At 37.2% G+C, this 15,617-nt stretch overlaps 1 protein-coding gene across 7 annotated transcripts in view; it reads left to right on the plus strand.

Annotated features, from left to right (window-relative positions):
* LTBP1 (latent transforming growth factor beta binding protein 1) overlaps positions 1-15,617 on the plus strand; it is a 211,174-nt gene that overhangs the window by 126,645 nt on the left and 68,912 nt on the right. For 5 of the 7 annotated variants that reach the window (XM_075043129.1, XM_075043128.1, XM_075043126.1 and 2 more), the window contains 3 exons: positions 8,784-8,906; positions 10,459-10,626; positions 13,742-13,975. In XM_075043129.1, the coding sequence (XP_074899230.1) occupies positions 8,784-8,906; positions 10,459-10,626; positions 13,742-13,975 (525 nt within the window). The remainder of the gene's footprint in view (positions 1-8,783; positions 8,907-10,458; positions 10,627-13,741; positions 13,976-15,617) is intronic. The other 2 variants (XM_075043130.1, XM_075043132.1) reach the window with 1 other exon arrangement.

Raw genomic sequence — 15,617 nt, forward strand, 5'->3', positions numbered from 1 at the left:
AAACACTACAGAGCTGATATTCCAACCATCGGTTTTTGTAGGCTGGTCTATAGCAAAACAGCTCTCTGCTGATCAGCTAGTCTTTCTGCAACACTTTGCTTGGCTATAGTGGGTATCAAAGCTCTTCAGGTTGTGTTGACCTGTGAATGAGTAGAAGACCAGTAGGCTGTGAAGCATTTTCATATTTGCTTGCTGAGGAATCTAGTAAAGTATTTCAGTAAATGGGCAAATTAAAGGAGGTTACAGTAGCTTTATGATGCAGTAAATCACTCGGCATGTTTCACAGTAACCAAGCAAAGCATATTCTTTCATCAGTAAGTGACAGGTACAGTTCTTGTTATAAGTAGGCACAGAAATTTTCCTAGGATTGGATGTTTACACTTGGCATGGTTTATTATCCTTGGAGAAAGGATACTCAGGCTACATTATGGCATTATTAATCCTGAAATAAAGCTGAAATGATTCACTTCCTGAATGTGATTGAATTAGGCATGACATTGCTCAAGGAAAGGTAGGAGAATATTGCATGTACGTTTCCAGCAGAAAATCAAAGTAGTGTTGAACAGCAGCTAATGCAGCCCCAAAGACTGTTTTAATCTATTTTTTAAAGCTATAGTAGAATTGGAGAATGAAAGCAGAACATTGGAAGGTAATACCTTCTGCAGCATGTCCTCCCCTCCAGCACAGAGTTCTTCCATGCATCGTCATACAGTGGAGAGAGAAAAAGATTCTACTACATTGTACCCTTCTGTACACAAATACCTCTACATTATCCAGAGGGAAGCCTTTCATTAGGTATATAAATGCTTTGTCACTTAAATTAAGTACCTTAGAACAGAATTTGATCCCATATCTAACTTTTCACCTTTTAAAGTTTTGATTCATGTATTTCTTTTTAAGTCATCACAATTCCCCAGTGTGCAATGCATGTAAGAGAGCTGAACAAGTAAATCAATACTTAAGTAAAAAATCATAATATAGATTGAGATATTGAAAAGCCACTGGGGTTTTGGATCTTTAAGCAAGGAGAACTGTTTAGAGAAAAGTAACAAATAAGGATTAAGTTGTTTTTCAGAAGTTTTCTGTTTTTTTATTTCTTCTGGACTATTCAGTCCTTCCCTAAATCACAGTTATTAGAAGAAAATACGTTGTTATGTTAACTGTTGACTGCACTTAGACTTAATGAAATTTAATTTAGTATTGTGACATTCAGCCCATACAACTGCAGGTGTGTGTGTGTGGTCATGAGTCAAAACTGAGGTCAGTTCTTCATCTGATTCTTTTAACTATTTGTGAAACAAGATTCTGGTATAGTGCTTTCAAAACACGGTTGTGTTTTGGGGTATTTCTAATGTAAAACCTTGAAGACTGCCTTGCCCTGGACAAAAATCCAAGTAAAATTTCTTCATGAACGTTCTCAGAAAACAAGGAGAAAAAGCCATGAGTAAAGTAAGTTTTTATTTTGATATCTGAGCTATCCATTCATTTCCATCTTCTATCTACTAATTAATGTATGTAAAGTTCTTTGAAGATGAAGTTGGTTTTGGACTTAGTGAAACTATATTATAATTATCATGGTTTATAACAAGTTTAATGTTAGCATGTGTTTTCTTGTTTAAATGAATACTATCTTAATGTTGTTCCCATCTTCCTCCTTCACTTCTGTTTGGTTTTGGAGGGTTGGGATTTTTTTTTTTTTTTGTCATGAAGATTACTTTGTTCGTAGTCACACTCTTCACATGAGCAGACAAGCATTCAGCTAGGAAATGGTTGTTTTAGCTTGTTTTTTCCCCAGGAAATTCAGTGACAGTGAGTCATAAACACATTGCATTTTCTGAGAGCAGGTTGACCTGACACCCAGTAGACCTATAAAAATCTGTGGGAAGGTATCACACACTAACTGTTGTTGTTTTAAGAGAGCCTGTTTTAAGTCCTTCTTAGTGGGAAAGATTGTGGGATAGATTAGCAGCGATTTGGTTACAGTGTCTTGAGTTGTTCGAAGCTGGGAGCGCTGTGGTGGCTCTGGAGGAGAGTGTGGTAGCTGACCTCACCATATATCAAGCTGTGTGCTTAGAAGAGGGTATAGGAGGAGCTGAGACACAGCAGTCTCATCTGTATAGTACTGAAGCACCACTGTCAAGACCCTGGTTACGGCAAAGCTTCTGTGCATTGGATGAACTTGTGAGAGCCGAGTCACCAACAGGGCCTCTGGGATGGCATGTGATTTCCATTGCCATCTCAACAAATCCAAAGTAAGAGTAAAGCTTTCATTTCTTGTCAAACTTTCATGGAGACAGAATACCAAATCTAGGAGCACAGTCTGTCAAGGACCAGTTGCATATATTTGGCAAGTATAATACCAAAGGATAACAGCAAAGAGTCAGGCTGTGAGCCAGTGCAGAATGATGATGCTTCTTTCATACCAGTGGGGTTACACCAGTTTATTACCATTGAGAAGGGTCAAGTCGTTCACATTTATCAAGCACCATCTATTACAAAATCAAGGCTTTATTTACCAGTTCTTTATAAATCATAAATAACAGCACCTACTATGAGAGTTTGCTGTGGAGCCATGCAAGGTGCTGTGTGGAAAAGCTCCTTGCTTAACCTTTTTTTTCTGTATTGCTAACACAGGGGCTTTTTACCAGTGGAACTTCATTACTCTGTTTTCCTTGAAAATTGAATTTAATATTTAGTTGGTCTTTAGAAAGCTTTATTTACATATTTATGGTTTTATAGGACTGCTACATAGTCCCTTAAAATATTTTCTCTGTGTAGATGAAGAGGTTTAATCAAATCACTCTACAAGCATATCATCAGTTCATACTTCTGCACAACAAAAGATTATTCAGATTACTTCAAAGCAGCTTTTTCTCTAGTTTTTACAATGGAGCAAATTAATTATTATTGCTATAGTAATTTAAAACTGAAATATTTTTTGTGTTCATATACAAGAAATAGAGGGCTAAAAAGAAAAAGAGAGTCTGTAAATCTTGAATCAGATTTCTTTTCCAAGTGCCCGAACAAGTTGATTCCAGTGCAATTTGCACAGCTGGGCAGGCTAGCAGGTGGTAGGAAACATTTTGAGTAGGTGGCCTTTTACCACAGTCTGAAATAAAGTGAAGTAGGTAGTAAATCTGGAAGGGTTGGTTGTTGGGGTTTTTTTACCCAAAGTTGTTAAATAAACACTGTTCTTACATGTATGTATGTATATTTCTTTTGAAAATTTGAAGGTGGTTTTTTTTTAATCAACTTTTGGCTTGTTTCTGTTGAATCCCTAGTTAGGCTTGTGTAATTCAGCATAGAGCATCAGCTCAGTAATTCTATGAGCTTACTGAGAAGACATGACTTGGAAAAGAGGCATTAAAAATACACTATAATTAAGTTATGCTGAAGCATCGGAACATGCACAGTAAAGTTAACTTTAAAAACTGACAAATTCAGCAAGAGGAATATACGTGTGGTGGGTTGACCCTGGCTGGATGCCAGGTGCCTACCAAAGCTGCTTTATCACTCCCTTCCTCAGCTGGACAGGGGAGAGAAAATATAATGAAAAGCTTGTGGGCCGAGATAAGGACAGGGGAGAGATCACCCACCAATTACCGTCACGGGCAAAACAGACTCAACTTGGGGAAAATTAATTTAATTTATTACCAGTTCAATCAAGTAAAATAATAAGAAATAAAACCAAATCGTAACACTCCCCCCTACCTTTCATCTCAGGCTCAACTTCACTCCTGATTTTCTCAACCTCCTCCCCCTGGTAGCACAGGGGCACGGGGAATGGGGGTTGGGGTCAGTTCGCCACATGTTGTCTCTGCTGCTCCTTCCTCCTTGGGAAGGACTCCTCACTCTTCTCCTAACTCCAGCGTGGGGTACTTCCCATGGGAGACAGTCCTCCATGAACTTCTCCAACGTCAGTCCTTCCGACGGGCTACAGTTCTTCACAGACTGCTCCAACATGGGTCCCTTCCACAGGGTGCAGTCCTTCAGGCACAGGCTGCTCCAGCGTGAGTCCCCTGCAGGGTCACAAGTCCTGCCAGAAAACCTGCTCCAGCATGGGCTTCTCTCTCCACGGGTCTGCAGGTCCTGCCAGGAGCCTGCTCCAGTGCAGGCTTCCCACAGGGTCACAGCCTCCTTCAGGCATCCACCTGTTCCAGCGTGGGAACTTCCGTGGGCTGCAGGTGGATATCTGCTCCACCGTGGACCTCCATGGGCTGCCGGGGGACAGCCTGCCTCACCGTGGTCTTCCCCACGGGCTGCAGGGGAATCTCTGCTCCGGTGCCTGGAGCACCTCCTCCCCTCCTTCTGCACTGACCTGGAGGTCTGCAGGGTTGTTTCTCTCACATGTTCTCCCTCCTCCCTCCTCCCTCCTCTCTCTGGCTGCAATTGCAGTTGCGCAACAGCTTTTTTCCCTTCTTAAATCTGTTATCCCAGAGGCGCTACCACTGTCACTTATTGGCTCGGCCTTGGCCAGTGGCGGGTCCCTCTTGGAGCCGGCTGGCATTGGCTCTGTCAGACATGGGGGAAGCTTCCAGCAGCTTCACACAGAAGCCACCCCTGTTGCCCCTGCTACCAAAACCTTTCCATGCAGACCCAATGCAATCTGTATCAGAAACTCTAGAAGGACCATTCATTGGTATTTACACACATATAAGCCAGTACTTAAATGTAGCAGTGACCACATTACATAGCAATAACAAAGTACAGGTGAATGGGGTGTTGTATTTTTAAATACAAGACGTACAAGAACAGTTCATCTGGAAAGAGATTTCATACAGGGGTAGTAACGACAGCATCTGTGAATGTTTCCTGCAGAACAGTTGAATCATTTGGAAAGATAGATGACTGGGTATTGATAAATTATAGGAAGATCCCATCTACCTGCAAATTAGCTACTTCAGTAAATAATGCCATGAACCTTCACTATTAGTAGGCAAAAGTCTAAAACAGGACTTTCCCAGTATCGCCGATATCCAATACATTCCTATGCTAGTTTTTCTTAGCAGTGACATGACAAATTCAATTAACTTTAAATTTCACAATTACAGTTTATCTGTATAAAGACTTAAATATAAGCTGTTAAAAAATTTTTCCTTATAAAATCCAACTAGCAGTTTTGCTACTAAGTGTTCAAGGTCACTCAGCTAGTTGAAGTCTGTAACCTGTGACTAGAATTTAAGTGCAAAGCCAGATTTTTGTACCCCCTTCTGCAGAACAGAATTTTTTTTTTTCATTTCACTGTCAATGTGTATATATATATGCATTTCAGTTCAGTAGCTAAGTTATTCAAAGTTAAAAAACTGCTTGAGAATTATAACAATAGACACCATTTGTATCTTCTACAACATACAGAGTTCTACAAACTTAAAAGATATGGTTCAATTGAGTAGTACAGATAATACTAGTGTTGTGAATAAAATCATTAAATTCAAGTTAGAAAGCAGGTTTCATAAATTTTTTTTCTCTTCTGATCTAACTCTGCAGGGTTTTACTTTTTGTTTTTTACATGCCTATATACTTTCAGTATTCACATACTAAAATTTATCCATATATAGATTTTTAACCTTCCTTAAAATGAAGCTTGATGCAAACAATGAGTAAAATCATCATCTACTAGATGAAAAATGCATCATTAATTATTTTAAACATTGAAAGTATGAATGCTCTTATGTTAAGCTATATAATTACTTACCTTGCTTAAATACATGTAGAATGGTAGAGTTATTCTCCTAGATAGGAAGGAAAAGTGCCAAATTTTTCATAAAGGTGACATATAAGCAAATAGCAATGTATTTTAATGGTTAACAAACAACACTTGGTCTTTCCTTGAAAATAAGAACTATAAAATCAGTCAAATTAATATTTAAAATAAGTTGTCTTTTTCACTGATTTAAAATTTAAATGCTGTCTTCATTAGACAAAGCATTTCTGCTAATTCTACATGGATATATTCTGGATATATTCCAGAAAAAGCGACAAGAGAAAGTGGTATGTTATGTACGTCCTCTGGGAGATATTTTCCATTTTTTTTCCCAGTAATATAGGTTAATTTTCCTATAAATAAAAATGTATACTTCAAACTTGTAAAGGAAGAAAGTTGTTTAAAGATGTCCAGCTATTACAATGTAGACAGTGAGCAATTATTTTCACTGAATGTGCCAATGTCAACACCAATGAGTAACTAATATTAAACGATAAAAAAACAAAAGAATAAAAGAGCACAGTCTTTGTTAAAAATATGTATCTTAATTTGTAATTTTTTTATATTCTCTTTCTTCCATCTCTTAATTTCTCCTTTGCTTTTCCTCTTCCTCCAGAATCTATATGTACTTTCTGCACGTGTGTCTAATTTGTGTATTTGTGTAATTGCGTTGAGGATTTTTGTTTTGAAATGAATCTGGATATTGAGATTTTTCCTGTATCCGGAGTAAAGCATACTGTCTCTTCCTCTAACTTGTTTCCAATGATAGAGTTAGTGCTTCATCAAAGCAAGTAGAATTGTTCCATGGTTTAGTATTTGAGGACTAATCTGACAACCCAAATTGCCAGCAGGTAGAAAATTCAATAGTGGGTTCTTGAGTGTTTCCGTATTTGCCTTCTATTAGCTTCTAGGTATTTCATAGTCTTCTCTTCCGTTATGTTCCTTGTCGTGCCTGATGTTTGAAAGTGAAGGGTTAGCAGTATGTCCTTTCCTACCGACAACTTTGTAGCAGCGTCAATATGTTTCTATTTAGGGATGTTTCAGTAATGTCTTTAGTTTGCTAGCTGTTAAGATTCAATTTCATTCTTCATAATAGTCACAGAAGGTAACGGTATTAAAACAACGATGATCTTCCTTTTGGGATCAGTTGGCACTCTGTAGATGCCTTCAATTGTATTTTGAGATTTCAGGGCAAAAGAAAGAACATAGTCAGACTAAGCAACTGAAGAAACTGTCTAAAAAAATGTCACCAAGTGCGTCAGAACAGGTCTAGCTTACTAATTATTCTGTGTTAGTGCAATCTTTAAATAAGATATTCCTGCACTTATATGGGACATCTTCCTGCTCAAAGATTGGATGGGTCAAAAGGTAGACTGCTGCAGGAGAACATTTCAGCAGGTTTTTGTGCTTTTTTCTTATACCATTCTCCTTTTTAAATAGTCCACTCCCTCTGAGGTCAGAAAGTCATGTAGTCTGAGAATTTCACTTGAAAATTCCTTTGAGGCAGAGCTGATCCTTTGTAATTCATGTGGTTTCCATCACATTTTATTCAAAGTTCTAGGATAGAAATTATCACCCTTTGTCACATGTGGCTAAGTCTGTAGAGGTGAAGTTGATCCAGGTGGTGTCAAGGTACTAGGTTAGGTATGGCATTGGAAGAGCTGAGGGATAAGCTCAACACTGAATATTTGGAAAAAATCACAGCTGATATGGCAACTGCTAGAGCCTGCTGTACTGTGAGCTTAAGTCGTGTGCTCCTGTGTACTGGGACAGGTAGCCAAACTTGTGGAGAAAAATTAAGATGAAGGTAGGAAAATAAAATGTTCTTTCTGTAGGTTTCCAAAAGCAAACTCCAGCACATCTGTTATATTTCACATATTCAACTTCTTACCCTCATTGGTTGTGTTGAATCAGGAGCAATATACAATGAGATTAAATAAAATGATGAAAGTTTTATAAAAACTAAGAGGAAAGGTAATAAATATTATATATTTTAGATAAAATTATCACTAATACCTGATTTTCAAGGAGCTAGCTGGAATATCTGACTTCCACTTGAAGCTTGTTTACCCAGCAAGGTAGGCATTTTTCCCTAGCTTAGGGAAAGGGAGGGAGAATCTTATGTAGGAATAATGTGCATGAACACTTTAAAGTAGGTCTATATCAACGTGCTGTCTCTATTTTTCTGAAAGAGGAGACATGACAATTTATGATGGAGACAATTATAGGTTAGGGTGGGGTATTTAATTATTTTTATTATTTTAAGGTTTTGATTATCAGTGCAAGCTACATTGTTACTCCCTCCTGAAATAAAATCCTACTTTGGCTGACTTAGTTACAGATGGTATCCAGATTGTTGGACAGGTCCTATTCTAAGAGTAAGTGAATTATAAATACAACCCCAAGTGTGATAAAGGTCTGAGGTCCAATGCTTGGGGCATAGGAGAATAATTCAGTGACACCCTGAAAGGGACACTGATGCAAGTAGCCTAGTGACAGCAACCTCTATCAAAGCAGTTGTTAATTATTACAAAGTTGTATTCTCATGGATATAATCCATTTCGCCCCACATCACGTGTTCTGTGCTTCCTGAAGCATATTCTTGTTATTAAGATGGGGTAAGGTCTTTAGGCTAGAGATGGTATTTTTGCATTGTGCTTCTTCCAGCGCAATGAAGCTTCAGCCACTACTGAATACAAATACTAATAAAAACTGTATTAAATGTGTCAAACAGTGTTCCATCCTGTATAAAATATACTACGTCACTTAAAACTTGTCTCCGTGAATATTCTTGTGAGTCGTGTTTGACCGTGCAAGCAAGCATCTACGCAGGAAAAGAGAGGTTGATAAGCCAGTCAAAGTGTATTTGTTTTTTAATTCAGAGTACTCAAGAATGATGTATAAATGTAATTTTTTTTCCTGTTATGTTCTCAGCAGTGTTTTAAAGGCTTACAAGTCAAATGTTTTCAGTATGGGGAAAAGTGTTGATTGGAGTGTTAACTCATAACGGTTCTTCTGCACATCTTTAAAAAAAGATAACTTCTGAAGAAGAATCTGATTATTTTCAATTTTCTCACAGATATCAATGAGTGTCAGTTACAGGGGGTATGCCCTAATGGTGAGTGCTTGAATACCATGGGCAGCTACAGATGTACCTGCAAAATGGGATTTGTGCCAGATCCTACCCTCTCAAGATGCATACGTAAGTAATAGTGCCAATCAGAGTACCAAAACAGATACTTAGGTGTACTTCAGATGAGGATTTATTTGACTGGCCCCAACTCGTCTAAGCTGTCCCCATCTTTTTTGCTGTCCCTGCCTCCTTTCCTCAGCTTATTCACTTTATTTAGTCATTCTCAGTGCTCATGCCTCTTTTTTGTCTCTGTCCTGGGAGCCTTAGTCTCTACCAGTGGCTGTCTGGGATCCTTGCCATCTTTTCCTGTTTTTTTTTGTCACAAAACCTTCAAGGCCACATCCAGCCTTCTCATACACTCAGTCTTTCTTGCCAGCCTTGAGTTCTTCCCACTATTTTTTTTTCCCCTCTCTGCTAGACCCCCAGCCTAAATCATCTTTGTGTCCTGCCTTCCCCTCTTCTACCTCTGCAGCTTTGACCTGGGTAATTTACATTACTAAATGTTCAGCCCAGGATGATGTTTGGCACATTTTCCTTCTGATTAAAAAGGATTAAAAATTAAGAAGTAATTAGGTGGAAGAAAAAGTTGTGAACAGCATGAATGCAAATATTTTTCTCTGTTAATCAGCTTTTACTTGATTTGAGATCAACTGCCTCTGCAAGAAGAAAAGAAGGCATAGAGAGCAACTAAATTTCTCACTTTAAGTTTTTTGGGAAGAATATTTACAAGTGAAAAATACCCCATTTCCTAAGCTCCTTATCTGAGCTATCTTTAGAGTTACAAAATAAAGTATAGTCTAGAGTCATGGGTGAATTCTTTCATTTTTTTCAGCATAAGTATCTTGTGCTACTAGGTAATGACACTCAATTACTGAGGAAGTTTTTCAGCATTTTGAAGAATTTCTTACCACTTTTCAGCTTAACACCAGAAAAAAGGAGTTGGTTTTCATTTTTGCTTTTACATGTCATGTTGAAAATCAGGTAGTCTTTGTATTTTTTGAGTTAATTGAACATACTACCCAGAACTGTTAACTGTATGTTAATGTGGATGCATAAATTAGAAAGGTGGACAGATTTTAGCTTCCTGTTACCTCACAATACTCATAGCTTATGGCCTTTGGCTCTTCCACATTAAAACTAAGTGTAACAAAATGTAAATACATAATTGTCTCTTTTATAAAAAAAGTTTCATGTATGATACTTAATCCTTTTGCAGTCTTGTTTATATAGCCTACTTTCAGCTGAATGTTCCAGTGGCTATGTAATTATATATTGCCAGTGATTGACCTTAGTCTTCAGCAGTTGGACTTGTGTACAAGTGAGAGAGGTGATTCTGACTCTTTATCGTGGAAGCATGGCAACTACTGGTTTGGAAATGATTTTTTTTTTTCCTCTAAAATAGTTTTTATCCTTGGTCTAGGTTGAGTTGGAATTCAGGAGTGTTTGATGTGAAATAAGAATTTTCTTTTATGTTGTGATTATGGCTTGAGATAGGTGTTTGAAATAAAATTTCTGCAGATAGTAATGCTAATCGATTTAATTGGTGTCAGAAATGTATTGGTGGTTCTCTGTTTTGCTTTTCATGTGAACAGTACCATTCTCTCCTCCACTTTCCTTGCAGCTGATAATCCTATAGTTGCTGAAGAGAAAGGACCCTGCTACCGGTTTGTTAGTGCAGGAAAGCAATGCATGCATCCTCTTTCTGTTCAACTCAGCAAGCAGCTTTGCTGTTGCAGTGTTGGCAAAGCGTGGGGCCCACACTGTGAGAAGTGTCCGCTTCCAGGAACAGGTAAGAACTGCCCATTAAAAATACAAGCTCTTGCCCCCACCCTATGTTTGTTATGCATGCTTTAAAAAAAGAAAATCCAAGAATTTATTTTAAACAAGAAGTGTCCATCAGTAAATTATGATAGTTCTCTACATGATAGTAAAATAATCACATATATAGTAGTTTTTTCCATAGGGATTTGTGATTAAAACAAAGGAATTATGTTGTGAGAGAATTCCAGATTAACGATATTTGCATCTCGGAATACTTCCTTGAACTTTGATTCTCCATCACATGAAGATAAATTTATTGTACGTTATATTCTGACGATAGATACAGGCAAATTAAGCCAAAATCTAATTAATACTCTTCAGTTGTTAAAGGCACCAGTGAAAGGATGGCAGGTTTTGAGAATCAGGTTACAGAACAATATGTGTTGTAGTTTACATTACAGTTAGTGGGATATGTATGGGAGTATCTGTGCTTTTTAACCTTCCTTTACCATCCATTTTGAGGAATGTGCTAAATATGGTGTTGCCTTCTTAACAATAGACTGGTAGATAAACATTTCATGCCACCTTTCACTTAATTCCTTACTTGATACATAAAGCTCACTTGTATTATCAGTGTTCACCTGGAGTCCTGCTGGTTTTTAAATATATAAGGACTTGGTTGGTCATTACCCTCATTTAGGCTGCTCATAGATTAAGAGACCACATATTATAGATACTGATCGCTGCTTTCAAGTTCCTTTTATTCCCCAATTTTGCTTAAAACTTGAATGACCAAAGTTGGAGTCTTCAGTCAAAATCAACTGAATATTATTTTTTGATGTCCAGCCTGGTCAGTAATTTAGCACAGGTATTTGTAATGGTAATCTACTGTTCTTACTGAAGTTGCTGCTGCAGATATCACTATTATGATACAGGTCATGTATTTCTTTGGAGTATTTTATAAAGATTCAGATTTTCAAAACTAGCTAGCTGCTTTGGGAAATCCACAGCTAGCATCAGAGACGTGATGAAAGCAGCAGATTCCTTACTTTTTTAAGTTGGGCTTACAGAAATGGAAGTGATTAACATTTCTGAGCATTTCAATTGATTTTTAAATCCACTGCTTCCTGTATGACCACTGGGTCGCTACATCACTGATTAGGTTTTTAAAAGTCCAGTTCACTTTGAGATAAATAATATTTCTATGGCTTTTTAATGGATAAGAAAATATATTCTCATCAGATGACTTGCAATTTAAATGCAGATGCTTTACATCTATGAGAATATTGCATGAGGCTTTATACCAAATTGTGTGTATTCTGGAGCAGAGAATATATCTTTTTGTTGACTGCTGTCTAGTCGTAAAAAAGACATAGTTGAATATTGTGTGAAATTGGTTATTTAGTGATTTTTCTTAATGAAAAGACTTCAGAGAGAAAATCTGTGAGTAGAAAATTCTGATGAACTGTGTGGAAAACACTTTTCCCATTTCATGACAATTTTCATGATTTAAAAACATGTTCCTTTCTATAACAGGTTAAATTCATAATCTTTCAGAGTTTTCTATGAAAAATGTGTGAAAGTGGGATACTCCAGAATGGGGTAATGTATTTACTGCAGCATCCCATGTTAATTTAAAAGTCATTGAATTAAAAAGTCATGATCTCACTTTCTTACAGCTTTTAAAATATTTGTACAAAGTAGGCCAGCTCCAAAAGAGAGACTGAGAGAGGCCAGCTTTCTATACCCAAGTGTTGAGAGCACTTATCAGAGCTGTGGTAGAATAAGGCTCACATTTCTATTCTGCATTTGAGAGAATATGGCCTGAAACAAGATGCATCCTAAGTATGCATCTGAAGGGACACATGTCAAATTTTCTCCGACTTCCTCCTTTGACCAGAATTCCCACCCTCAGTTGGATGTTTTTGTGGCAAGTTTTGATATTAGCATTTCCCAACAAAAAGTATTTCATGATTCTGAATCCACTCAATTGGTTTGACCCTTCATCTTTTCTATTACTAAGACACCATCAGAACACAGTATGTAATTAATGCATACTGCAATTTAATGTACAATTTAATGAATTCATCTGTGGATTACCTATAGCTAGTATTTTGTGGTTTTATTTTAGATGCTAATTCATTTTGAAACCTTGATGTGTTCAAAGCAGAATTTGTGAACTTAGCAATGACCCACTCCGCACATCTCTTAAGAAGCTGTAAGAAATCACATTGGGCACATGGGAGACTAAATCTTTGATGTTTCATGCCAACATAGCTTTACCTAGAGCAATGAGGACAGTGAAGCACTGCCCCTCAAGACAAGCTCTCCCTGTCCCTGACAGGAGTATAGCTATTATCTTTGATGGGAGGAAGGCTGACCCGTATTTCTTTTTCATTCTAGTCTTCCACTAGGACTGCAAAACCTGATGCTCATGTAGAGCAGCTGCAGAGACCAGAGCAGGTGCTGCTACGTGACTTTCATTACCTTTTTCTGTAGCAGCTTTATAAATGAGATTATTTCCCCTCTCTTCCAGTGGTGATTTGGCTTTTTATGACCCCGATCTTGTTTTTATCCAGACCACTGAGGTCAGTGGAAAGACTTATTCAATTCAGTGAAATTTGGATCAGGGCTGGTATGAGACCTCTGATGTATTCAAATGGGATCCTGTGAATGAATGTTGTTACTGATTGATATTCTTCTGGTCCTCTAGTACAGGGGTGGTGAGCTTTTTTCCTTTGGTTTCTGCAAAAAGAGAATGATAGAAATAGTGATCTTCATTCCTTATGCAATGTAAATAATAATGACAATTTGCATACTTAAATTCATACTCAGAAAGTATATACTGCTTGAAGAGGATTAATTAAAAAAATTATCTTGATATAATGATAGATTAAAATTAACTGAAGAAAGATGGTAAACTGGAGTTGAAACCTCCTGGGAATAACAGCCAGAACATGCTTTTGGGAGAATGCTCAGTCATACTAGCATGCAATGCATAACTTGTCTTTAAGTAGTTTTTTGTAAAAATGTATATACAGTATGAGGTTAAATTTATTAGTGGTAGTCATTATATTTTCCACTATGTCAACATATTGCACTTTTAGATGCCTAAAAGGAATATTTTCCCATCCCAAATCTAGCTGCTTTTAAGGAAATCTGCCCTGGTGGAATGGGTTATACGGTTTCTGGCCCTCACAGAAACAAGCTATATCATCACCCTGCAGTTAGAGTACAGCCACCTGTCATTGGCAAGACCCCGATTACTCAACCTGTTGCTAAAGGTACTTCTCCTCCACCTCTCCCAGCAAAGGAAGAGCCAGTGGAGGCACTGACCTTCTCACAGAAAAGTGAGACTGAGATGGCTGTGCAAGAAGGTGAGTGGGAAAATTCAGTCTTTCTGTATTTCTGTGCATGTGTCTTCCATGGTATGTTTCTTTGCAGAGTAGACGCATGCAGTGCAGGACAAAGAGGCGTCACTTCCCACAGCAGAGCATTCCATGTTGTGGAGTGTATTATGTTACATGATTTACTTCTGAAATTCTATGTAAACCTCCTACCAGATGCTGAGAACACCAAAGAGAGAGAGACTGCTTCAATCTCATTAATTTTTATGATAAGAAATAGTAAATATTTGTTGTAAGACTTTTATAAAGATATTTATAATCTCTAACTTACAACAAAGGACTCAACTCAGGCTTTGATTTACTAGTATTTGGGGTCGCAGAAGCTAAGGGGTTTTCATCATCTTTCTTCTATACACTCCTGTAGATTAGCACCATGTGGCGCACCCTTCATGTGGTCTGCTCTCACCCCTGCGGCTGTACACTCCCTTGGTGTGACCATGTTGGATCAGCCTCTGTCTGCTGGGCTGTTTAATGATTAGTTGACTCCTCTAAGATATTTTTCTCAGGCTTTGTTTTCTGCAAGCTCCTCTAAGAACTTGTAGCAGCCAAAATTGTCCTGAGTATAAAACAAATGCAGAAGCAAAGAAATGCAGAAAGCAGCACTATTATAAATACATTGCCAGCAAACTTGGCATGAACTAACTGTAGACAAGAAGAGATACATTGCTGAAGAACCCTCTCATGATACTGAATGCTTAATAGGTTATTTCCAAGTAGCAGTTATGTATCTGTGTGTCAGGCTATTGTTAGAAAGAGTTTCAGTCAGCTGACTTTGCAAAATTCTGTGCGACGTGGGTTACTTTCCAGTTAAAATCACTGTTCTAGTTTTGCTTTCAAAAAGAAAATGGAGCTAAACTGAATCTGGGGAGAAAAATAAGCCATTCAAATATACTTACAGACTGTGCTGGATTATACAATTTCACATAAACCTCTGGGCTTTTCTGTGTTACAAAGTGGAAAAAAGTAGTGTATCATTTGCTAAAATATTACTTCAGTAATTAGAAAGATTGCCACATTCTAGTAAATCTTAAAACAGAGAAAATCTGGAGAAAAGAGGAATTTTATATTTTTTAATTAAAAAAAGAATTTGAAAAATGCTTACTCTAAGTCAGTAATGACACATATGCATGTTTGAATTTTATATTCCCCTTTTTTATATGTTTGCATTTTGAATTTTTGAGATTTTATTAGAAGTTCTCACAGTTTGGATAATCAACCTCCATGCTAATACTGAAGAAACTAGAGCAATAAGAGTTTGGGGGGTTTGGTTTTTTGGTTGTTTTTTTTTTTTAATCTATCCCGTGGAAAATGTTAGTTGTGAAAAAAAAAAAATTCTTACAGTTTTTTACAGTAGCATATAGATTTTCATCAGTGAAAGACAAATTCAAAAAAGGCAAACTGCAATGGCAAATAAAAACTTATATGAAATTTCTACCTCTCCTTCCCAGAAAAAAGTCACTTTTGTGGAGGGGAAAAAAAAAACCCAAAGCACTTTTACTTGCTTAAAGAAAAGGCATATTTCAGAACTTGATTTTTTTTTTTTTTTTACAATAAATTCTTGCAAATTTGTTAATGGTTAGTTATATATCATTATGATATTAATTTACCTTTA

This window comes from Buteo buteo, chromosome 12 (genome assembly GCF_964188355.1).
Source record: "Buteo buteo chromosome 12, bButBut1.hap1.1, whole genome shotgun sequence".
In the NCBI taxonomy this organism is placed as follows: Eukaryota; Metazoa; Chordata; class Aves; order Accipitriformes; family Accipitridae; genus Buteo; species Buteo buteo.